We start from the raw sequence: 25,262 nt of genomic DNA, 5'->3' as shown, positions 1-25,262 counted from the left end.
GTGGTGGTAGTAGGTGATAGTAGTGGTGATAGTAGTAGTAGTGGTGGTGATAGTAGTGGTGATAGTAGTAGTAGTGGTGGTGATAGTAGTGGTGATAGTAGTAGTAGTGGTGGTAATGGTAGTAGTAGTGGTGGTGATAGTAGTGGTGATAGTAGTAGTAGTAGTGGTGGTGGTAGTAGTAGTAGTAGTGGTGGTGATAGTAGTAGTAGTGGTGGTGATAGTAGTGGTGATAGTAGTGGTGATAGTAGTAGTGGTGGTGGTGATAGTAGTAGTAGTGGTGGTGATAGTAGTAGTAGTGGTAGTAGTAGTGGTGATGTAGTAGTAGTGGTGATGGTGGTAGTAGTAGTAGTGGTGGTAATGGTAGTGGTGAGTAGTAGTAGTGGTGGTGATAGTAGTGGTGATAGTAGTAGTGGTGGTGGTGGTAGTAGTGGTGATAGTAGTAGTAGTAGTAGTGGTGATAGTAGTAGTAGTAGTGGTGGTGATAGTAGTAGTAGTAGTAGTAGTGGTAGTAGTAGTAGTAGTGGTGGTAGTAGTAGTAGTAGTAGTAGCAGTGGTGGTGATAGTAGTGGTGGTGATAGTAGTGGTGATAGTAGTGGTGGTGATAGTAGTAGTAGTAGTGGTGGTGGTAGTAGTAGTAACGGTGGTAGTAGTAGTAGTAGCAGTGGTGGTGATAGTAGTAGTAGTGGTGGTGATAGTAGTGGTGATAGTACTAGTAGTGGTGGTGATAGTAGTGGTGATAGTAGTAGTAGTGGTGGTGATAGTGGTGGTGGTGGTAGTAGTAGTGGTGGTGATAGTAGTGGTGATAGTAGTAGTAGTGGTGGTGATAGTAGTGGTGATAGTAGTAGTAGTGGTGGTGATAGTAGTGGTGATAGTAGTAGTAGTGGTGGTGATAGTAGTGGTGATAGTAGTAGTAGTGGTGGTGATAGTAGTGGTGATAGTAGTAGTGGTGGTGGTGGTAGTAGTGGTGGTGATAGTAGTAGTGGTAGTAGTAGTGGTGGTGATAGTAGTGGTGATAGTAGTAGTAGTGGTGGTGATAGTAGTGGTGATAGTAGTAGTAGTGGTGGTAATGGTAGTAGTAGTGGTGGTGATAGTAGTGGTGATAGTAGTAGTGGTGGTGGTAGTAGTAGTAGTAGTGGTGGTGATAGTAGTAGTAGTGGTGGTGATAGTAGTGGTGATAGTAGTAGTGGTGGTGGTGATAGTAGTAGTAGTGGTGGTGATAGTAGTAGTAGTGGTCGTGATAGTAGTGGTGATAGTAGTAGTAGTGGTGATGGTGGTAGTAGTAGTAGTGGTGGTAATGGTAGTGGTGATAGTAGTAGTAGTGGTGGTGATAGTAGTGGTGATAGTAGTAGTGGTGGTGGTGGTAGTAGTGGTGATAGTAGTAGTAGTAGTAGTGGTGATAGTAGTAGTGGTGGTGGTAGTAGTAGTAGTGGTGGTGATAGTAGTAGTAGTAGTGTAGTAGTGGTGGTAGTAGTAGTGGTGTAGTAGTAGTAGTAGTAGTAGTAGCAGTGGTGGTGATAGTAGTGGTGGTGATAGTAGTGGTGATAGTAGTGGTGGTGATAGTAGTAGTAGTAGTGGTGGTGGTAGTAGTAGGTGGTGGTAGTAGTAGTAGTAGCAGTGGTGGTGATAGTAGTAGTAGTGGTGGTGATAGTAGTGGTGATAGTACTAGTAGTGGTGGTGATAGTAGTGGTGATAGTAGTAGTAGTGGTGGTGATAGTAGTGGTGATAGTAGTAGTAGTGGTGGTGATAGTAGTGGTGATAGTAGTAGTAGTGGTGGTGATAGTAGTGGTGATAGTAGTAGTAGTGGTGGTGATAGTAGTGGTGATAGTAGTAGTAGTGGTGGTGATAGTAGTGGTGATAGTAGTAGTAGTGGTGGTGATAGTAGTGGTGATAGTAGTAGTGGTGGTGGAGTAGTGGTGGTGATAGTAGTGGTGATAGTAGTGGTGGTAGTGGTGGTGATAGTAGTAGTGGTGGTGATAGTAGTGGTGATAGTAGTAGTGGTGATAGTAGTAGTAGTGGTGGTGGTAGTAGTGGTGATAGTAGTAGTGGTGGTGGTGGTAGTAGTAGTGGTGGTGATAGTAGTGGTGATAGTAGTAGTAGTGGTGGTGATAGTAGTAGTAGTGGTGGTGATAGTAGTAGTAGTGGTGGTGATAGTAGTAGTGGTGGTGGTGATAGTAGTGGTGATAGTAGTAGTAGTGGTGGTGATAGTAGTGGTGATAGTAGTAGTGGTGGTAGTGGTGGTGATAGTAGTAGTAGTAGTGGTGATAGTAGTAGTAGTGGTGATAGTAGTAGTAGTGGTGGTGGTGATAGTAGTAGTAGTGGTGGTGATAGTAGTAGTAGTGGTGGTGATAGTAGTAGTGGTGGTGGTGATAGTAGTAGTGGTGGTGGTAGTAGTAGTGGTGAGTAGTAGTAGTAGTGGTGATAGTAGTAGTAGTGGTGGTGATAGTAGTAGTAGTGGTGATGATAGTAGTAGTAGTGGTGATAGTAGTAGTGGTGGTGGTGGTAGTAGTGGTGATAGTAGTAGTAGTAGTGGTGGTGATAGTAGTAGTGGTGGTGGTGGTGGTAGTAGTAGTAGTGGTGGTGATAGTAGTGGTGATAGTAGTAGTAGTGGTGGTGATAGTAGTGGTGATAGTAGTAGTAGTGGTGATAGTAGTAGTAGTAGTGGTGGTAGTGGTGATGGTGGTAGTAGTAGTAGTGGTGGTAATGGTAGTGGTGGTGGTGATAGTAGTAGTAGTGGTGGTGATAGTAGTAGTAGTGGTGGTGATAGTAGTAGTGGTGGTGGTGGTAATAGTATAGTGGTGGTGATAGTAGTAGTAGTGGTGGTGATAGTAGTAGTAGTAGTAGTAGTAGTAGTGGTGGTGGTGGTGGTGGTAGTAGTAGTAACGGTGGTGGTGGTAGTAGTAGTAGTAGTGGTGGTGGTGATAGTAGTAGTAGTAGTAGTGGTGATAGTAGTGGTGATAGTAGTAGTAGTGGTGGTGATAGTAGTAGTAGTGATGGTAGTGGTGATGGTGGTAGTAGTGGTGGTAATGGTAGTGGTGATAGTAGTAGTGGTGGTGATAGTAGTGGTGATAGTAGTAGTGGTGGTGATAGTAGTAGTAGTGGTGGTGATATTAGTAATGGTAGTGGTGATATTAGTAATGGTAGTGGTGATGGTGGTAGTAGTGGTGGTAATGGTAGTGGTGATGGTGGTAGTAGTAGCAGTGGTGGTGATAGTAGTAGTAGTGGTGGTGATAGTAGTGGTGATAGTAGTAGTAGTGGTGGTGATAGTAGTGGTGGTGGTAGTAGTAGCGGTGGTAGTAGTAGTAGTGGTGGTGATAGTAGTAGTAGTGGTGGTGATAGTAGTGGTGGTAGTAGTAGTAGTGGTGGTGATAGTAGTAGTGAGTGGTGGTGGTAGTAGTAGTAGTAACAGTGGTAGTAGTATAGTAGTAGCAGTGGTGGTAGTAGTAAGTGGTGGTGATAGTAGTGGTGATAGTAGTAGTAGTGGTGGTGATAGTAGTGGTGATGGTGTAGTAGTAGTAGTGGTGATAGTAGTAGTAGTGGTGGTGGTAGTAGTAGTGGTGGTGATAGTAGTGGTGATAGTAGTAGTAGTGGTGGTGATAGTAGTGGTGATAGTAGTAGTAGTGGTGGTGATAGTAGTAGTAGTGGTGGTGATAGTAGTGGTGATAGTAGTAGTAGTAGTAGTGGTGGTGATAGTAGTGGTGATAGTAGTAGTGGTGGTGGTGGTAGTAGTGGTGATAGTAGTAGTAGTGGTGGTGTAGTAGTGGTGTAGTAGTAGTAGTAGTGGTGGTGGTGGTGATAGTAGTAGTAGTAGTGGTGGTGGTGATAGTAGTAGTAGTGGTGGTAGTAGTGGTGGTGATATTAGTGGTGATAGTAGTAGTAGTGGTGGTGGTAGTAGTAGTAGTGGTGATAGTAGTAGTAGTGGTGGTGATAGTAGTGGTGATAGTAGTAGTAGTGGTGATAGTAGTAGTAGTGGTGGTGATAGTAGTGGTGATAGTAGTAGTGGGTGGTAATGGTAGTGGTGATAGTAGTAGTAGTAGTGGTGGTGATAGTAGTGGTGATGGTGGTAGTAGTGGTAATGGTAGTAGTAGCAGTGGTGGTGATAGTAGTAGTAGTGGTGGTGATAGTAGTGGTGATAGTAGTAGTAGTGGTGGTGATAGTAGTAGTAGTAGTAGTGAGTGTAGTAACGGTGGTAGTAGTAGTAGTAGTAGTAGCAGTGGTGGTGATAGTAGTGGTGGTGAGTAGTGGTGATAGTAGTGGTGGTGATAGTAGTAGTAGTGGTGGTGGTAGTGTAGTAACGGTGGTAGTAGTAGTAGTAGCAGTGGTGGTGATAGTAGTAGTAGTGGTGGTGAGTGGTGATAGTACTAGTAGTGGTGGTGATAGTAGTAGTAGTGGTGGTGTAGTGGTGGTGGTGGTAGTAGTAGTGGTGGTGATAGTAGTGGTGATAGTAGTAGTAGTGGTGGTGATAGTAGTGGTGATAGTAGTAGTAGTGGTGGTGGTGATAGTAGTGGTGTAGTAGTAGTAGTGGTGGTGATAGTAGTGGTGATAGTAGTAGTGGTGGTGGTGGTAGTGGTGGTGATAGTAGTAGTGGTGGTGGTGGTAGTAGTGGTGGTGATAGTGGTGTGTGATAGTAGTAGTAGTGGTGGTGATGGTGGTGAGTAGTAGTGGTGGTGATAGTAGTGGTGGTAATGGTAGTAGTAGTGGTGGTGATAGTAGTGGTGATAGTAGTAGTAGTAGTGGTGGTGGTAGTAGTAGTAGTAGTGGTGGTGATAGTAGTAGTAGTGGTGGTGATAGTAGTGGTGATAGTAGTAGTGGTGGTGATAGTAGTAGTAGTGGTGGTAGTAGTAGTAGTGGTGGTAATGGTAGTGGTGATGGTGGTAGTAGTAGCAGTGGTGGTGATAGTAGTAGTAGTGGTGGTGATAGTAGTGGTGATAGTAGTAGTAGTAGTGGTGGTGATAGTAGTAGTAGTAGTAGTAGTAGTAGTAGTAGTAGTAACGGTGGTAGTAGTAGTAGTAGCAGTGGTGGTGATAGTAGTAGTAGTGGTGGTGATAGTAGTGGTGATAGTAGTGGTGGTGATAGTAGTAGTAGTAGTGGTGGTGGTAGTAGTAGTAACGGTGGTAGTAGTAGTAGTAGCAGTGGTGGTGATAGTAGTAGTAGTGGTGGTGATAGTAGTGGTGATAGTACTAGTAGTGGTGGTGATAGTAGTGGTGATAGTAGTAGTAGTGGTGGTGATAGTGGTGATAGTAGTAGTAGTGGTGGTGATAGTAGTGGTGATAGTAGTAGTAGTGGTGGTGATAGTAGTGGTGATAGTAGTAGTAGTGGTGGTGATAGTAGTGGTGATAGTAGTAGTAGTGGTGGTGATAGTAGTGGTGATAGTAGTAGTGGTGGTGATAGTAGTGGTGATAGTAGTAGTGGTGGTGGTGGTAGTAGTGGTGGTGATAGTAGTGGTGATAGTAGTAGTAGTAGTGGTGGTGATAGTAGTGGTGATAGTAGTAGTAGTGGTGGTGATAGTAGTGGTGATAGTAGTAGTAGTGGTGGTAATGGTAGTAGTAGTGGTGGTGATAGTAGTGGTGATAGTAGTAGTAGTAGTGGTGGTGGTAGTAGTAGTAGTAGTGGTGGTGATAGTAGTAGTAGTGGTGGTGATAGTAGTGGTGATAGTAGTGGTGATAGTAGTAGTGGTGGTGGTGATAGTAGTAGTAGTGGTGGTGATAGTAGTAGTAGTGGTCGTGATAGTAGTGGTGATAGTAGTAGTAGTGGTGATGGTGGTAGTAGTAGCAGTGGTGGTGGTAGTGGTGATAGTAGTAGTAGTGGTGGTGATAGTAGTGGTGATAGTAGTGGTGGTGGTGGTAGTAGTGGTGATAGTAGTAGTAGTAGTAGTGGTGATAGTAGTAGTAGTAGTGGTGGTGATAGTAGTAGTAGTAGTAGTAGTGGTAGTAGTAGTAACGGTGGTAGTAGTAGTAGTAGTAGTAGCAGTGGTGGTGATAGTAGTGGTGGTGATAGTAGTGGTGATAGTAGTGGTGGTGATAGTAGTAGTAGTAGTGGTGGTGGTAGTAGTAGTAGCGATTGGTAGTAGTAGTAGTAGCAGTGGTGGTGATAGTAGTAGTAGTGGTGGTGATAGTATTGGTGATAGTACTAGTAGTGGTGGTGATAGTAGTGGTGATAGTAGTAGTAGTGGTGGTGATAGTGGTGGTGGTGGTAGTAGTAGTGGTGGTGATAGTAGTGGTGATAGTAGTAGTAGTGGTGGTGATAGTAGTGGTGATAGTAGTAGTAGTGGTGGTGATAGTAGTGGTGATAGTAGTAGTAGTGGTGGTGATAGTAGTGGTGATAGTAGTAGTAGTGGTGGTGATAGTAGTGGTGATAGTAGTAGTGGTGGTGGTGGTAGTGGTGGTGATAGTAGTGGTGATAGTAGTAGTGGTGGTAGTAGTGGTGGTGATAGTAGTGGTGATAGTAGTAGTAGTGGTGGTGATAGTAGTGGTGATAGTAGTAGTAGTGGTGGTAATGGTAGTAGTAGTGGTGGTGATAGTAGTGGTGATAGTAGTAGTAGTGGTGGTGATAGTAGTGGTGATAGTAGTAGTAGTGGTGGTAATGGTAGTAGTAGTGGTGGTGATAGTAGTGGTGATAGTAGTAGTAGTGGTGGTGATAGTAGTGGTGATAGTAGTAGTGGTGGTAATGGTAGTAGTAGTGGTGGTGATAGTAGTGGTGATAGTAGTAGTAGTAGTGGTGGTGGTAGTAGTAGTAGTAGTAGTGGTGGTGATAGTAGTAGTAGTGGTGGTGATAGTAGTGGTGATAGTAGTGGTGATAGTAGTAGTGGTGGTGGTGATAGTAGTAGTAGTGGTGGTGATAGTAGTAGTAGTGGTCGTGATAGTAGTGGTGATAGTAGTAGTAGTGGTGATGGTGGTAGTAGTAGTAGTGGTGGTAATGGTAGTGGTGATAGTAGTAGTAGTGGTGGTGATAGTAGTGGTGGTAGTAGTAGTGGTGGTGGTGGTAGTAGTGGTGATAGTAGTAGTAGTAGTAGTGGTGATAGTAGTAGTAGTAGTGGTGGTAGTAGTAGTGGTGGTAGTATAGTAGTGGTAGTAGTAGTAGTAGTAGTGGTAGTAGTAGTGGTAGTGGTAGTAGTAGTAGTGGTAGTGGTGGTGATAGTAGTGGTGGTGATAGGTGGTGATGGTAGTAGTGGTGGGTGTGGTAGTAGTAGTAGTGGTGGTGGTAGTAGTAGTAGTGGTGGTGGTAGTAGTAGTAGTAGCAGTGGTGGTGGTGATAGTAGTAGTAGTGGTGGTGATAGTATTGGTGATAGTACTAGTAGTGGTGGTGATAGTAGTGGTGATAGTGTAGTAGTGGTGGTGATAGTAGTGGTGATGTAGTAGTAGTGGTGGTGATAGTAGTGGTGTAGTGTAGTGGTGGTGGTGATAGTAGTGGTGATAGTAGTAGTAGTGGTGGTGATAGTAGTGGTGATAGTAGTAGTAGTGGTGGTGATAGTAGTGGTGATAGTAGTAGTAGTGGTGGTGATAGTAGTGGTGATAGTAGTAGTAGTGGTGGTGGTAGTGGTGGTGATAGTAGTGGTGATAGTAGTAGTGGTGGGTGGTGGTAGTAGTGGTGGTAGTAGTAGTAGTGGTGGTGATAGTAGTGGTGATAGTAGTAGTAGTGGTAGTAGTGGTGGTGATAGTAGTGGTGATAGTAGTAGTAGTGGTGGTGATGGTAGTGGTGATAGTGAGTAGTAGTAGTAGTGGTGGTGATAGTAGTGGTGATATAGTAGTGGTGATAGTAGTAGTAGTGGTGGTAGATGGTAGTAGTAGTGGTGGTGATAGTAGTGGTGAGTAGTAGTAGTAGTGGTGGTGGTAGTAGTAGTAGTGGTGGTGATAGTAGTAGTAGTGGTGGTGATAGTAGTGGTGAGTAGTGGTGATAGTAGTAGTGGTGGTGATAGTAGTGGTGAGTGGTGGTGATAGTAGTGGTGATAGTAGTAGTAGTGGTGGTAATGGTAGTGGTGATATAGTAGTAGTAGTGGTGGTAGTAGTATGGTAGTAGTAGTGGTGGTGATAGTAGTGGTGATGAGTAGTAGTAGTGGTGGTGATAGTAGTAGTAGTGGTGGTGAGTAGTAGTAGTGATGGTGGTAGTAGTAGTAGTGGTGGTAGTAGTAGTAGTAGTGGTGGTGATAGTAGTGGTGTAGTAGTGGTGGTGGTAGTAGTAGTAGTGGTGGTGATAGTAGTGGTGATGGTGTAGTAGTAGTAGTGGTGGTGATAGTAGTGGTGGTGGTAGTAGTAGTGGTGGTGATAGTAGTGGTGATAGTAGAGTGGTGGTGATAGTAGTAGTAGTGGTGGTGATGGTAGTGGTGATGGTAGTGGTGTGGTATAGTAGTGGTGATAGTAGTAGTAGTGGTGGTGATAGTAGTGGTGTAGTGTAGTGGAGTGGTGGTGATAGTAGTAGTAGTAGTGGTGAGTAGTGGTAGTAGTAGTAGTGGTGGTGGTAGTAGTAGTAGTGGTGATAGTAGTAGTAGTGGTGGTGATAGTAGTGGTGATAGTAGTAGTAGTGGTGGTGATAGTAGTGGTGTAGTAGTAGTAGTGGTGGTGTAGTAGTGATAGTAGTGGTGGTGTATAGTAGTAGTAGTAGTAGTGGTGGTGATAGTAGTAGTAGTGGTGGTGATAGTAGTGGTGATAGTAGTAGTGGTGGTGGTGATAGTAGTGGTGATAGTAGTAGTAGTGGTGGTGATAGTAGTAGTGGTGATGGTGTAGTAGTAGTGGTGGTGATAGTAGTGGTGATAGTAGTAGTAGTGGTGGTGATAGTAGTGGTGATAGTAGTAGTAGTGGTGGTGGTAGTAGTAGTGGTGATAGTAGTAGTAGTGGTGGTGAGTAGTAGTGGTGGTGGTAGTAGTAGTAGTGGTGGTGATAGTAGTGGTGATAGTAGTAGTAGTGGTGGTGATAGTAGTGGTGTGGTAGTAGTAGTGGTGGTGATAGTAGTGGTGATAGTAGTAGTAGTGGTGGTGATAGTAGTGGTGATAGTGGTAGTGGTGGTGATAGTAGTGGTGATAGTAGTAGTAGTGGTGTGGTAGTAGTGGTGAGTGGTAGTAGTAGTGGTGGTGATAGTAGTGGTGATAGTAGTAGTAGTAGTAGTAGTGGTGTAGTAGTAGTGGTGATAGTAGTGGTGAGTAGTAGTAGTAGTGGTGGTGGTGTAGTAGTAGTGGTGTGTGTAGTAGTAGTGGTGATAGTAGTAGTAGTGGTGGTGTATAGTAGTAGTAGTGGTGGAGTAGTAGTAGTGGTGTAGTAGTGGTAGTAGTAGTGGTGGTAGTAGTGTAGTGGTGGTAGTAGTAGTGGTGGTAGTGGTGATGTAGTAGTGGTGATAGTAGTAGTAGTGGTGGTGATAGTAGTGGTGATAGTAGTAGTAGGGTGGTGGTGGTAGTAGTGGTGATTAGTGAGTAGTGTAGTGGTGATAGTGATGGTGGTAGTAGTAGTAGTGGTGGTAATGGTAGTGGTGAGTAGTAGTAGTAGTGGTGGTGATAGTAGTGGTGATAGTAGTAGTGGTGGTGGTGGTAGTAGTGGTGATAGTAGTAGTAGTAGTGGTGATAGTAGTAGTGGTGGTGGTAGTAGTAGTAGTGGTGGTGATAGTAGTGGTGATAGTAGTAGTAGTGGTGGTGATAGTAGTGGTGATAGTAGTAGTAGTGGTGGTGATAGTAGTGGTGATAGTAGTAGTAGTGGTGGTGATAGTAGTGGTGATAGTAGTAGTAGTGGTGGTGATAGTAGTGGTGATAGTAGTAGTGGTGGTGGTGGTAGTAGTGGTGATAGTAGTAGTAGTGGTGGTGATAGTAGTGGTGATAGTAGTAGTGGTGGTGGTAGTAGTAGTAGTGGTGATAGTAGTGGTGGTGATAGTAGTGATGATAGTAGTAGTAGTGGTGGTGATAGTAGTAGTAGTGGTGGTGATAGTAGTAGTAGTGGTGATGATAGTAGTAGTAGTAGTGGTGGTGATAGTAGTGGTGATAGTAGTAGTAGTGGTGGTAGTAGTAGTGGTGGTAATGGTAGTGGTGATGGTGGTAGTAGTAGTAGTGGTGGTAATGGTAGTGGTGATAGTAGTAGTGATGGTGATAGTAGTAGTAGTGGTGGTGATAGTGGTGGTGGTAGTAGTGGTGGTGGTAGTAGTGGTGATAGTAGTAGTAGTGGTGGTGATAGTAGTGGTGATAGTAGTAGTAGTGGTGGTGGTGGTAGTAGTGGTGATAGTAGTAGTAGTGGTGGTGATAGTAGTAGTAGTGGTGGTGATAGTAGTGGTGATAGTAGTAGTGGTGGTGGTGGTAGTAGTGGTGATAGTAGTAGTAGTGGTGGTGATAGTAGTGGTGATAGTAGTAGTGGTGGTGGTGGTGATAGTAGTAGTAGTAGTGGTGGTGATAGTAGTAGTAGTGGTGGTGATAGTAGTGGTGGTAGTGGTGGTGGTGGTAGTAGTGGTGATAGTAGTAGTAGTGGTGGTGATAGTAGTGGTGATAGTAGTGGTGGTAGTAGTAGTAGTGGTGGTAGTAGTAGTAGTGGTGGTGATAGTAGTAGTGGTGGTGATAGTAGTGGTGGTGATAGTAGTAGTGGTGGTGATAGTAGTGGTGATAGTAGTGGTGATAGTAGTAGTAGTGGTGGTGATAGTAGTGGTGATAGTAGTAGTAGTGGTGGTGATAGTAGTGGTGATAGTAGTAGTAGTGGTGGTGATAGTAGTAGTGATAGTAGTAGTAGTGGTGGTAATGGTAGTGGTGATAGTAGTAGTAGTGGTGGTGATAGTAGTGGTGATAGTAGTAGTAGTGGTGGTGATAGTAGTGGTGATAGTAGTAGTAGTGGTGGTAATGGTAGTGGTGATGGTGGTAGTAGTAGTAGTGGTGGTAATGGTAGTGGTGATGGTGGTAGTAGTAGCAGTGGTGGTAATGGTAGTGGTGATGGTGGTAATGGTAGTGGTGATGGTGGTAGTAGTAGTAGTGGTGGTAATGGTAGTGGTAATGGTGGTAGTAGTAGCAGTGGTGGTGGTAGTAGTAGCAGTGGTGGTGGTAGTAGTAGCAGTGGTGGTGATAGTAGTGGTGATAGTAGTAGTAGTGGTGGTGATAGTAGTGGTGATAGTAGTAGTAGTGGTGGTGATAGTAGTGGTGATAGTAGTAGTAGTGGTGGTGATAGTAGTGGTGATAGTAGTAGTAGTGGTGGTGATAGTAGTAGTGATAGTAGTAGTAGTGGTGGTAATGGTAGTGGTGATAGTAGTAGTAGTGGTGGTGATAGTAGTGGTGATAGTAGTAGTAGTGGTGGTGATAGTAGTGGTGATAGTAGTAGTAGTGGTGGTAATGGTAGTGGTGATGGTGGTAGTAGTAGTAGTGGTGGTAATGGTAGTGGTGATGGTGGTAGTAGTAGCAGTGGTGGTAATGGTAGTGGTGATGGTGGTAATGGTAGTGGTGATGGTGGTAGTAGTAGTAGTGGTGGTAATGGTAGTGGTGATGGTGGTAGTAGTAGCAGTGGTGGTGGTAGTAGTAGCAGTGGTGGTGGTAGTAGTAGCAGTGGTGGTGATAGTAGTGGTGATAGTAGTAGTAGTGGTGGTGATAGTAGTGGTGATAGTAGTAGTAGTGGTGGTAATGGTAGTGGTGATTGTAGTAGTAGTGGTGGTGATAGTAGTAGTACAAAACAAGGAGAAGTACAAAATAAATCTACAGAAGCACTACTTAACTTTGTGTGTACGACCTCTCTTCTCAACCTCTCAGGACATAGACGCTGGAGCTCTGTCCTACACCTTGATGGGTCTGAAGAAGTTCACAGAGTACAGCATTAGAGTGGTGGCCTTCAACAAGCACGGTCCGGGAGTGTCCACAGGAGACATCACCGTCACCACCCTGTCTGATGGTAAGCAGGGGACAGATGAAGGAGTGGAACTCTTCCTCTCTCATAGGAGAAATGGGTAGATCACAACGGGCAGTCTCCTTTCTGAAGAGGAAGATGTTAAAGACCTGGTGTGTTGAGGTGATCTCTCTTGAGTTCTAAAGAGTAAAACACCTTGTTTTTACCCCTACAGTCCCCAGTGCCCCTCCTCAAAACCTCACTGTGGAAGTTCACAACTCAAAGGTAAGCACAAGTCAGCCACTTCTCTTTAGCACGCAGACACTCTCCCTACCTCTCAGGTGATGTGATAGCTGTGGGCCTAACCCTGTTTTCCATGCCATTAGCTCTTGTCAGTGGGCTCAGCTCACACACAGACTGCTAGCGTTGTGCTTGAACCCTGTATCGATCCACCCAGCAAGCGGCTGGAGACTGGGCCTGTCTGAAGGCTTTCGTCTCTCTCTCTCTATCACAACTCCTACAGCCTCACACATATAGAGGCTCATCTCCCACAGGAAGGCTTTCTATCCAGTTCACTTGTGTCTGTTTGTGAATGAGTCAGGAGTCAGGACCTCTTGCTGCTTGGTGTATTTAGTACCACTATAGAGATGGGCGGGGTGTATTTAGTACCACTATAGAGATGGGCGGGGTGTATTTAGTACCACTATAGAGATGGGTGGGGTGTATTTAGTACCACTATAGAGATGGGCGGGGGGTGTATTTAGTACCACTATAGAGATGGGCGGGTTATATTTAGCACCACTATAGAGATGGGCGGTGTGTATTTAGTACCACTATAGAGATGGGCGGTGTGTATTTAGTACCACTATAGAGATGGGGGTGTATTTAGTACCACTATAGAGATGGGGGTTGTATTTAGTACCACTATAGAGATGGGCAGGGGGTGTATTTAGTACCACTATAGAGATGGGCAGGGGGTGTATTTAGTACCACTATAGAGATGGGGGATTTAGTACCACTATAGAGATGGGGTGTATTTAGTACCACTATAGAGATGGGGGTGTATTTAGTACCACTATAGAGATGGGGGTGTATTTAGTACCACTATAGAGATGGGGGTGTATTTAGTACCGCTATAGAGATGGGGGGTGTATTTAGTACAACTATAGAGATGGGGGTGTATTTAGTACCACTATAGAGATGGGGGTGTATTTAGTACCACTATAGAGATGGGGGGTGTATTTAGTACCACTATAGAGATGGGGGGTGTATTTAGTACCACTATAGAGATGGGGGTGTATTTAGTACCACTATAGAAATGGGGGTGTATTTAGTACCACTATAGAAATGGGGGTGTATTTAGTACCACTATAGAGATGGGGGGGTGTATTTAGTACCACTATAGAGATGGGGGGGGTGTATTTAGTACCACTATAAAGATGGGGGTGTATTTAGTACCACTATAGAGATGGGGGTGTATTTAGTACCACTATAGAGATGGGGGGTGTATTTAGTACCACTATAGAGATGGGTGGGGTGTATTTAGTACCACTATAGAGATGGGCGGGGGGTGTATTTAGTACCACTATAGAGATGGGCGGGTTATATTTAGCACCACTATAGAGATGGGCGGTGTGTATTTAGTACCACTATAGAGATGGGCGGTGTGTATTTAGCACCACTATAGAGATAGGGGTGTATTTAGCACCACTATAGAGATGGGGGTGTATTTAGTACCACTATAGAGATGGGGGGTGTATTTAGTACCACTATAGAGATGGGGGGTGTATTTAGTACCACTATAGAGATGGGCAGGGGGTGTATTTAGTACCACTATAGAGATGGGGGTGTATTTAGTACCACTATAGAGATGGGGTGTATTTAGTACCACTATAGAGATGGGGGTGTATTTAGTACCACTATAGAGATGGGGGTGTATTTAGTACCACTATAGAGATGGGGGTGTATTTAGTACCACTATAGAGATGGGGGTGTATTTAGTACCACTATAGAGATGGGGGTGTATTTAGTACCGCTATAGAGATGGGGGTGTATTTAGTACCACTATAGAGATGGGGGTGTATTTAGTACCACTATAGAGATGGGGGTGTATTTAGTACCATTATAGAGATGGGGGTGTATTTAGTACCATTATAGAGATGGGGGTGTATTTAGTACCATTATAGAGATGGGGGGTGTATTTAGTACCACTATAGAGATGGGGTGTATTTAGTACCACTATAGAGATGGGGTGTATTTAGTACCACTATAGAGATGGGGGTGTATTTAGTACCACTATAGAGATGGGGGTGTATTTAGTACCACTATAGAGATGGGGGTGTATTTAGTACCGCTATAGAGATGGGGGTGTATTTAGTACAACTATAGAGATGGGGGTGTATTTAGTACCACTATAGAGATGGGGGTGTATTTAGTACCACTATAGAGATGGGGGTGTATTTAGTACCACTATAGAGATGGGGGTGTATTTAGTATCACTATAGAGATGGGGGTGTATTTAGTACCACTATAGAAATGGGGGTGTATTTAGTACCACTATAGAGATGGGGGGGGTGTATTTAGTACCACTATAGAGATGGGGGTGTATTTAGTACCACTATAGAGATGGGGGTGTATTTAGTACCACTATAGAGATGGGTGGGGTGTATTTAGTACCACTATAGAGATGGGCGGGGTGTATTTAGTACCACTATAGAGATGGGGGGTTATATTTAGCACCACTATAGAGATGGGCGGGTGTATTTAGTACCACTATAGAGATGGGCGGTGTGTATTTAGCACCACTATAGAGATGGGGGTGTATTTAGCACCACTATAGAGATGGGGTGTATTTAGTACCACTATAGAGATGGGCAGGGGGTGTATTTAGTACCACTATAGAGATGGGCAGGGGGGTGTATTTAGTACCACTATAGAGATGGGGGGATTTAGTACCACTATAGAGATGGGGGTGTATTTAGTATCACTATAGAGATGGGGGTGTATTTAGTACCACTATAGAAATGGGGGTGTATTTAGTACCACTATAGAGATGGGGGGGTGTATTTAGTACCACTATAGAGATGGGGGTGTATTTAGTACCACTATAGAGATGGGGGTGTATTTAGTACCACTATAGAGATGGGGGTGTATTTAGTACCACTATAGAGATGGGTGGGGTGTATTTAGTACCACTATAGAGATGGGGGTGTGTATTTAGCACCACTATAGAGATGGGGGTGTATTTAGCACCACTATAGAGATGGGGGTGTATTTAGTACCACTATAGAGATGGGCAGGGGGTGTATTTAGTACCACTATAGAGATGGGCAGGGGGTGTATTTAGTACCACTATAGAGATGGGGGGATTTAGTACCACTATAGAGATGGGGTGTATTTAGTACCACTATAGAGATGGGGGTGTATTTAGTACCACTATAGAGATGGGGGTGTATTTAGTACCACTATAGAGATGGGGGTGTATTTAGTACCACTATAGAGATGGGGGTGTATTTAGTACCACTATAGAGATGGGGGTGTATTTAGTACCACTATAGAGATGGGGGGTGTATTTAGTACCACTATAGAGATGGGGGTGTATTTAGTACCACTATAGAGATGGGGGGTGTATTTAGTACCACTATAGAGATGGGGGGGTGTATTTAGTACCACTATAGATATGGGGGTGTATTTAGTACCACTATAGAGATGGGGGGTGTATTTAGTACCACTATAGAGATGGGGGGGGGGTGTATTTAGTACCACTATAGAGATGGGGGGGGTATTTAGTACCACTATAGAGATGGGGGTGTATTTAGTACCACTATAGAGATGGGGGTGTATTTAGTACCACTATAGAGATGGGGGTGTATTTAGTACCACTATAGAGATGGGGGGTGTATTTAGTACCACTATAGAGATGGGGGGTGTATTTAGTACCACTATAGAGATGGGGGTGTATTTAGTACCACTATAGAGATGGGGGTGTATTTAGTACCACTATAGAGATGGGGGTGTATTTAGTACCACTATAGAGATGGGGGTGTATTTAGTACCACTGTAGAGATGGGGGTGTATTTAGTACCACTGTAGAGATGGGGGTGTATTTAGTACCACTGTAGAGATGGGGGTGTATTTAGTACCACTGTAGAGATGGGGGTGTATTTAGTACCACTATAGAGATGGGGGTGTATTTAGTACCACTATAGAGGTGGGGGTGTATTTAGTACCACTATAGAGGTGGGGGTGTATTTAGTACCACTATAGAGATGGGGGTGTATTTAGTACCACTATAGAGATGGGGGTGTATTTAGTAACACTATAGAGATGGGGGTGTATTTAGTAACACTATGGAGATGGGGGTGTATTTAGTACCACTATAGAGATGGGGGTGTATTTAGTACCACTATAGAGAGGGGGTGTATTTAGTACCACTATAGAGATGGGTGGTGTATTTAGTACCACTATAGAGATGGGCGGGGGGGGGTGTATTTAGTACCACTATAGAGATGGGGGGTGTATTTAGTACCACTATAGAGATGGGGGGGGGGGTGTATTTAGTACCACTATAGAGATGGGGGGTGTATTTAGTACCACTATAGAGATGGGGGTGTATTTAGTACCACTATAGAGATGGTGGGTGTATTTAGTACCACTATAGAGATGGGCGGGGGGGGGTGTATTTAGTACCACTATAGAGATGGGGGGTGTATTTAGTACCACTATAGAGATGGGGGTGTATTTAGTACCACTATAGAGATGGGGGGTGTATTTAGTACCACTATAGAGATGGGGGGTGTATTTAGTACCACTATAGAGATGGGGGTGTATTTAGTACCACTATAGAGATGGGGGGGTGTATTTAGTACCACTATAGAGATGGGGGGGGTATTTAGTACCACTATAGAGATGGGGGTGTATTTAGTACCACTATAGAGATGGGGGTGTATTTAGTACCACTATAGAGATGGGGTGTATTTAGTACCACTATAGAGATGGGGTGTATTTAGTACCACTATAGAGATGGGGGTGTATTTAGTACCACTATAGAGATGGGGGTGTATTTAGTACCACTATAGAGATGGGGGTGTATTTAGTACCACTGTAGAGATGGGGGTGTATTTAGTACCACTGTAGAGATGGGGGTGTATTTAGTACCACTGTAGAGATGGGGGTGTATTTAGTACCACTATAGAGATGGGGGTGTATTTAGTACCACTATAGAGGTGGGGGTGTATTTAGTACCACTATAGAGGTGGGGGTGTATTTAGTACCACTATAGAGGTGGGGGTGTATTTAGTACCACTATGGAGATGGGGGTGTATTTAGTACCACTATAGAGATGGGGTGTATTTACTACCACTATAGAGATGGGGTGTATTTAGTACCACTATAGTAGCACGTATTGAGAAATGGATTCAGTCTGACTTGCATCTAGAACTGGTTTGTGATCTTATTTGTTCTGTTTACTGGTCAATCAGATCAGGTTTTACTTTGTTCTTCCTTTGTCAGACTTGTCCTGTATGTTACTGTTTGATACCAGTAATGAATGGCCTTATATGGATGAATATCATTATAAAATACATTTCTAATTAGATTAAAACACAAAATGCAATTTCTCATTTTAATTGTTTAATTTGCTCTGTCCTGTGGGCCGTGTCAGTCAGCCAGGCCTGAGGGGTGAAAACTAACATACAAGGGGAAGTGTAGTCTCAACATGTGAACCACAACCCCCCCTTCAATTTAACTTGTATTTTAGAGAAGGGGGGATGGGTGAGGGGAAAGCATGTAGCTGAAATAAGAACGCACTATAAGAAAATGGAAATGAACTAATTGAACACACTTAGCACAGATTTAATTAGTGCTGTTCCCCCAACTCACAGATGTGTGTTAATGTTGGCGCGCCTGTGTGTGTTTTTGTGTGTGTATATGTGAGCGACAGTGGGGTAGTGTTAATTAACTCCTCTCTCACGCTGAGTTCCCCCCACCCGTCCCTTCACACACACACACACACACACACACACACACACACACACACACACACACAGTCTACAGTATCTCTCCTCCCTCCTTCCACACCATCCCACAGTGCACTGCAGGGCCTGCAGCTAAGGACCTGAATCCATCGCTCTCTCTCTCGCTGGGAGCCACTCCTCTCACCAGGGCTCCTCTCACCAGGGCTCCTCTCACCAGGGCTCCTCTCCTCCACTCTTTATTTATTATGAATGTCTTTATTTCCTCCTTTCTCCAACAGACAGCCTGTTTTCTTCTTCACCACTACATTACCCTCTAACATCAGTCTGCTTTACGACTGGTGCAAGGCTTTGTGAGGCTTGTATAAGACTGGTGAAAGGCTGGTATAAGACTGGAGTAAGGCTTTGTGAGGCCGGTATAAGACTGGTGCAAGGCTTTGTGAGGCTGGTATAAGACTGGAGTAAGGCTTTGTGAGGCTGGTATAAGACTGGTGTAAGGCTTTGTGAGGCCGGTATAAGACTGGTGAAAGGCTGGTATAAGACTGGAGTAAGGCTTTGTGAGGCTGGTATAAGACTGGAGTAAGGCTTTGTGAGGCTGGTATAAGACTGGAGTAAGGCTTTGTGAGGCTGGTATAAGACTGTAAGGCTTTGTGAGGCTGGTATAAGACTGGTGCAAGGCTTTGTGAGGCTGGTATAAGACTGGTGCAAGGCTTTGTGAGGCTGGTATAAGACTGGTGTAAGGCTTTGTGAGGCTGGTATAAGACTGGTGTAAGGCTTTGTGAGGCTGGTATAAGACTGGTGAAAGGCTGGTATAAGACTGGAGTAAGGCTTTGTGAGGCTGGTATAAGACTGGTGTAAGGCTTTGTGAGGCCGGTATAAGACTGGTGCAAGGCTTTGTGAGGCTGGTATAAGACTGGTGTAAGGCTTTGTGAGGCTGGTATAAGACTGGTGTAAGGCTGGTATAAGACTGGTGAAAGGCTGGTATAAGACTGGAGTAAGGCTTTGTGAGGCTGGTATAAGACTGGTGTAAGGCTTTGTGAGGCTGGTATAAGACTGGTGTAAGGCTTTGTGAGGCTGGTATAAGACTGGTGTAAGGCTTTGTGAGGCTGGTATAAGACTGGTGTAAGGCTTTGTGAGGCTGGTATAAGACTGGTGTAAGGCTTTGTGAGGCCGGTATAAGACTGGTGCAAGGCTTTGTGAGGCTGGTATAAGACTGGTGAAAGGCTGGTATAAGACTGGAGTAAGGCTTTGTGAGGCTGGTATAAGACTGGTGTAAGGCTTTGTGAGGCTGGTATAAGACTGGTGTAAGGCTTTGTGAGGCCGGTATAAGACTGGTGTAAGGCTTTGTGATGCCGGTATAAGACTGGTGTAAGGCTTTTTGAGGCTGGTATAAGACTGGTGTAAGGCTTTGTGAGGCCGGTATAAGACTGGTGTAAGGCTTTGTGAGGCCGGTATAAGACTGGTGTAAGGCTGGTATAAGACTGGTGTAAGTAAGGCTTTGTGAGGCCGGTATAAGACTGGTGCAAGGCTTTGTGAGGCTGGTATAAGACTGGTGCAAGGCTTTGTGAGGCTAGTATAAGACTGGTGTAAGGCTTTGTGAGGCTGGTATAAGACTGGTGTAAGGCTTTGTGAGGCTGGTATAAGACTGGTGTAAGGCTTTGTGAGGCCGGTGTGATGTCGATTTTTGACCTTACACCAGCCTTGGTCAGGTTAGCCCTGTGACGTCAATGTCACAGCGAGTGGTGTTACTGGACACCAATGGTGTGTATTGCCATAACCACCCACTCATTGCCCTGGTGTGATTTTATCTGCAAAGTCCTGTGGTTGTCATTCCACCTCTAAAGTCAATGGTGGCAGCTAGAGATTATTCAGTATTGTCCTTGGGTTGGGCTCGAATCCATTGCAATTCAGGAAGTGAAATGAAATTTGTGAATGGAAAAAGTTGACATTGGAAACAGTGGGTCAGTTTTCTGTGAATATGACCATTTCCCTGTGGTTCAGCAGTAGAAACTGTAACCCCCCGTGTCTTAGACTATGTACTCACTGTGTGTCGTTCCACCCCCCTACCCAGAGCATCATGGTCCGGTGGCAGCCCCCACCACCAGGCGCCCAGAATGGCGAGATTACTGGGTATAAGATCCGTTACCGGAAAGGAACGCGGAAGAGCGAGGCGGCAGAAACCACGGGAGGCACCCAGCTCTTCCAACTCATCGACGGTAAGCTCTCCTATCATACCAAGTCACGTACTCATCACGTACTCATCACGTACTCATCACATGACTCATTGTGGAGTTGAATTAGTCACGCACATGCAATATCTTACATGGGAAATCATGTGATTATTGATTAGCGTGTACTAAAACAAGTCTAGTTTTCAGATTGGCCGAAGGCTCTGTGGCTACTGCTGGTAGTTTAACTTTTGGAGCCAATTGGAAGTTTCTAAGTTGAATACTGTGGTCCCATAGGACCAGATGTTGTATCACTAGAGCGCTTTTCATTTGAGCCTTTTGTCTGACGTGTTGTTTGGAGTCATCATTTTCCTTCATCGTCTGTGTTACTTCAACATCTCACATCCAAACTGATATTATACCGTTACTGTAGTACAATAGATATCAGACTGTAGCGAGGGCAATGAATATTACATGTTGTCTCAGCAACTTTTCTGTCCCGTCTCACGCTGTGTGGTGCAGCATCAAAGAGAATACACACTTGAAAGTCAAACCCCATTTATATTTGGGGTGCAACAGGGGCGTTTGTTGGTTCAAAGGCATTTAAGCTAGAGATTTTCTTTCTAGAGCCTTGGAGTCCTGGAGTGTCTGGGTGGTTTTCAGCAGTCTGCCTCAGGGACAGCCCGTAGTAGTGAAGAGAGAGACGACACGATTAGCATTTAGCGTCCAAACAGATAAGTCCAATCCGACTCTTAAGAAAATGTGTGCACCAGTTAGCGCAGCTACATGTTCTTTAAAGACAGCGGGCGGTTCCCACGACTTTGAATTTCCAAAACACGACCGTGGCGGTGATGTAGCCGACCCAGCAGTGTGGCTGGGATGGTGGGCCAAGCAGGGATCCAGCTCCACTCCTCCAGGAGTAAACAGTGTCCTCTTTCTTCTCTGAGTTTTCTATCGGGAACGGCTTGCTTGGGCTACATTCAAACTGCTCATGTGTAAATTCCCCCACAGACGCGTCGTGATCAATGGCAGAAGGTTCATCTCTATCAAACCCGTTGGATTGGAAAGAGGAAAATGTTAATTGCGCCACGACGACGAATTCTCTCTTGATCCCACCCCTGACAGAGTTATAGATTTTCCCTTCACACAAGCAAAGAAATATTGGACTTCCTCTTGAAATATTACGTCTTCTAATATTTAGTGTGTCTGCATGCCCAGCTCGATGAGTGGTGGAGTGAGGGATGCACTGCTAGTACATCCTTTAGGAAGCCCACTGAAAGGAAAGTTTGGACAGTTTTCTAACTGCAGAAACTGATGGACCTAGCCTATGGCTGATTCTGCACACAAACCCAATTACATTTCTTGGTCTGCCTGTCAAAAGAGCGCACTACTTGTTCACTTCGCCTCAAACATTTCAAAGCACTTGATTGAGGGGGGAGTGAACAAGATGAGGGCGCACTTTGGGTAGAAGAGGGATGAATGGAACTGGGCTTCCTGTCTGACTCTGACTAATTTTCTATCTGTGTGTTGTTGTGGTCAGGTCTGGAGCGGGGGACAGAGTACACGTTCAGAGTATCAGCCATCACAGTGAACGGCTCCGGGCCCGCCACAGAGTGGAGCACCGCAGAGACCTTCGAGAGCGACCTGGACGGTAAAACTCTCTCCTTACCTCTCTTCCCTTGATACACTGACCAGTCAAATCCCTCTAACTCAGCCATGATCCTTACCTCTTCCCTTAATACACTGACCAGTCAAATCCCTCTACCGCAGCCCTGATCCTTACCTCTTCCCTTAATACACTGACCAGTCAAATCCCTCTACCTCAGCCCTGATCCTTATCTCTTCCCTTAATACACTGACCAGTCAAATCCCTCTACCGCAGCCCTGATCCTTACCTCTTCCCTTGATACACTGACCAGTCAAATCCCTCTACCTCAGCCCTGATCCTTACCTCTTCCCTTAATACACTGACCAGTCAAATCCCTCTACCTCAGCCCTGATCCTTACCTCTCTTCCCTTAATACACTGACCAGTCAAATCCCTCTACCTCAACCCTGATCCTTACCTCTTCCCTTGATACACTGACCAGTCAAATCCCTCTACCTCAGCCCTGATCCTTACATCTCTTCCCTTAATACACTGACCAGTCAAATCCCTCTACCTCAGCCCTGATCCTTACCTCTCTTCCCTTAATACACTGACCAGTCAAATCCCTCTACCTCAACCCTGATCCTTACCTCTCTTCCCTTAATACACTGACCAGTCAAATCCCTCTACCTCAACCCTGATCCTTACCTCTCTTCCCTTAATACACTGACCAGTCAAATGCCTCTACCTCAGCCGTGATCCTTACCTCTCTTCCCTTAATACACTGACCAGTCAAATCCCTCTACCTCAGCCCTGATCCTTACCTCTCTTCCCTTAATACACTGACCAGTCAAATCCCTCTACCTCAGCCCTGATCCTTACCTCTTCCCTTAATACACTGACCAGTCAAATCCCTCTACCTCAGCCCTGATCCTTACCTCTCTTCCCTTAATACACTGACCAGTCAAATCCCTCTACCTCAGCCCTGATCCTTACCTCTCTTCCCTTAATACACTGACCAGTCAAATCCCTCTACCTCAACCCTGATCCTTACCTCTCTTCCCTTAATACACTGACCAGTCAAATCCCTCTACCTCAGCCCTGATCCTTACCTCTCTTCCCTTAATACACTGACCAGTCAAATCCCTCTACCTCAGCCCAGATCCTTACCTCTTCCCTTAATACACTGACCAGTCAAATCCCTCTACCTCAGCCCTGATCCTTACCTCTCTTCCCTTAATACACTGACCAGTCAAATCCCTCTACCTCAGCCCTGATCCTTACCTCTCTTCCCTTAATACACTGACCAGTCAAATCCCTCTACCTCAACCCTGATCCTTACCTCTCTTCCCTTAATACACTGACCAGTCAAATCCCTCTACCTCAGCCCTGATCCTTACCTCTCTTCCCTTAATACACTGACCAGTCAAATCCCTCTACCTCAGCCCTGATCCTTACCTCTCTTCCCTTAATACACTGACCAGTCAAATCCCTCTACCTCAGCCCTGATCCTTACCTCTCTTCCCTTAATACACTGACCAGTCAAATCCCTCTACCTCAGCCCTGATCCTTACCTCTCTTCCCTTAATACACTGACCAGTCAAATCCCTCTACCTCAGCCCTGATCCTTACCTCTTCCCTTAATACACTGACCAGTCAAATCCCTCTACCTCAGCCCTGATCCTTACCTCTCTTCCCTTAATACACTGACCAGTCAAATCCCTCTACCTCAGCCCTGATCCTTACCTCTCTTCCCTTAATACACTGACCAGTCAAATCCCTCTACCTCAGCCCTGATCCTTACCTCTCTTCCCTTAATACACTGACCAGTCAAATCCCTCTACCTCAGCCCTGATCTTGACTACTTTCACTAGTCTGAATTGTTCAGGGCCAACATGTTTTGTTTACTTGTTGGTTTATCAGCATCATAAATACCTTCAAACCCTCTTAATGTGGTCTCATTGCTACCTTTATATTTATGGTTTAGTTTTAATGTATTTTATTGTCTTGATTCTAGTCTAAAGTATATGTAGAGGTTTAAACACAAGTTATATTTGTTTATTGTGTTTAATTTATTTATTGTGTTATAATTTGATATAAGATTGATCTCCTGAGTTTTCCTCCCTCCAGAGTCTAGGGTGCCAGACATCCCCAGCTCGCTACATGTGCGCCCGCTGGTCAACAGCATCGTGGTGAGCTGGACACCGCCGGAGAACCAGGACATGGTGGTACGAGGCTACACCATCGGCTACGGCATCGGCAGCCCCCACGCCCAGACCATCAAGGTGGACTACAAGCAGCGCTACTACAGCATTGAGAACCTAGGTGAGCACATCCTGTTGCCCTCTGGGTTGATAGTGTGTTGTTGTGGAACCATGTTCTTGATGCATGACTGTGAACAGTCTTTGACTGCATGGCTGGCTGTGCTTCATAGTGTCATGTAGCCTACTGTAATTACAACATGGTGAGGGGGGACCACTATGATAATGTTGCATAATTTAGCTTTTCATTAAAACCCCAACGAGAGAATGGGTTTCAATATACACCTTTTGTCAAGATGATGAATATCCTGATCCTATGAGGAGAGGGTCTCAGGAGTCTGGACTTGATTAGCTACATTATTTCATAATGCGCTCTCTCTCCCCCTCCGTCTCGCTCCCTGCCTCTCGCTCCCTGCCTCTCGCTTCCTGCCCCTCTCTCTCCCTCTCGCTCCCTGCCCCTCTCTCTCCCTCTCGCTCCCTGCCCCTCTCTCTCCCTCTCGCTCCCTGGCCCTCTCTCTCCCTCTCGCTCCCTGGCCCTCTCTCTCCCTCTCGCTCCCTGGCCCTCTCTCTCCCTCTCGCTCCCTGGCCCTCTCTCTCCCTCTCGCTCCCTGGCCCTCTCTCTCCCTCTCGCTCCCTGCCCCTCTCTCTCCCTCTCGCTCCCTGCCCCTCTCTCTCCCTCTCTCTCCCTGGCCCTCTCTCTCCCTCTCTCTCCCTGGCCCTCTCTCCCCCTCTCTCTCCCTGGCCCTCTCTCTCCCTGGCCCTCTCTCCCTGGCCCTCTCTCTCCCTGGCCCTCTCTCTCCCTCCCTCCCTCTCCCTCTCTCTCCCTGGCCCTCTCTCTCCCTCTCTCTCCCTGGCCCTCTCTCTCCCTCTCTCTCCCTGGCCCTCTCTCTCCCTCTCTCTCCCTGGCCCTCTCTCCCTCTCTCTCCCTGGCCCTCTCTCTCCCTGGCCCTCTCTCCCTCTCTCTCCCTGGCCCTCTCTCTCCCTCTCTCTCCCTGGCCCTCTCTCTCCCTGGCCCTCTCTCTCCCTCTCTCTCCTGGCCCTCTCTCTCCCTGGCCCCCTCTCTCCCTGGCCCCTCTCTCCCTGGCCCTCTCTCTCCCTGGCCCTCTCTCTCCCTGGCCCTCTCTCTCCCTGGCCCCTCTCTCCCTGGCCCTCTCTCTCCCTGGCCCTCTCTCTCCCTGGCCCTCTCTCTCCCTGGCCCTCTCTCTCCATGGCCCTCTCTCTCCCTGGCCCTCTCTCTCCCTGGCCCTCTCTCTCCCTGGCCCTCTCTCTCCCCGCCCCTCTCTCTCCCTGGCCCTCTCTCCCCGCCCCTCTCTCCCCGGCCCTCTCTCTCCCTGGCCCTCTCTCTCCCCGCCCCTCTCTCTCCCTGGCCCTCTCCTTCCCTCAGACCCCAGCTCCCACTATGTGATAACCCTGAAGGCCTTCAACAACGTGGGGGAGGGGATCCCTGTATACGAGAGCGCCATCACCAGGCCACAGTCAGGTAGGACACCTACACAATACCCCTACACTCTG

General features: G+C 45.8%; 1 protein-coding gene across 1 annotated transcript in view; it reads left to right on the top strand.

Annotated features, from left to right (window-relative positions):
* neo1a (neogenin 1a) overlaps nt 1-25,262 on the top strand; it is a 145,800-nt gene that overhangs the window by 86,378 nt on the left and 34,160 nt on the right. Inside the window, exons 8-13 of the mRNA XM_065011183.1 lie at nt 11,690-11,828; nt 11,998-12,047; nt 19,806-19,950; nt 21,443-21,553; nt 23,620-23,814; nt 25,135-25,230. Coding sequence (XP_064867255.1) covers nt 11,690-11,828; nt 11,998-12,047; nt 19,806-19,950; nt 21,443-21,553; nt 23,620-23,814; nt 25,135-25,230 — 736 coding nt within the window. The remainder of the gene's footprint in view (nt 1-11,689; nt 11,829-11,997; nt 12,048-19,805; nt 19,951-21,442; nt 21,554-23,619; nt 23,815-25,134; nt 25,231-25,262) is intronic.

This window comes from Oncorhynchus nerka, linkage group LG27 (genome assembly GCF_034236695.1).
Source record: "Oncorhynchus nerka isolate Pitt River linkage group LG27, Oner_Uvic_2.0, whole genome shotgun sequence".
In the NCBI taxonomy this organism is placed as follows: Eukaryota; Metazoa; Chordata; class Actinopteri; order Salmoniformes; family Salmonidae; genus Oncorhynchus; species Oncorhynchus nerka.
This window is presented reverse-complemented; position numbering and strand designations above follow the sequence as displayed.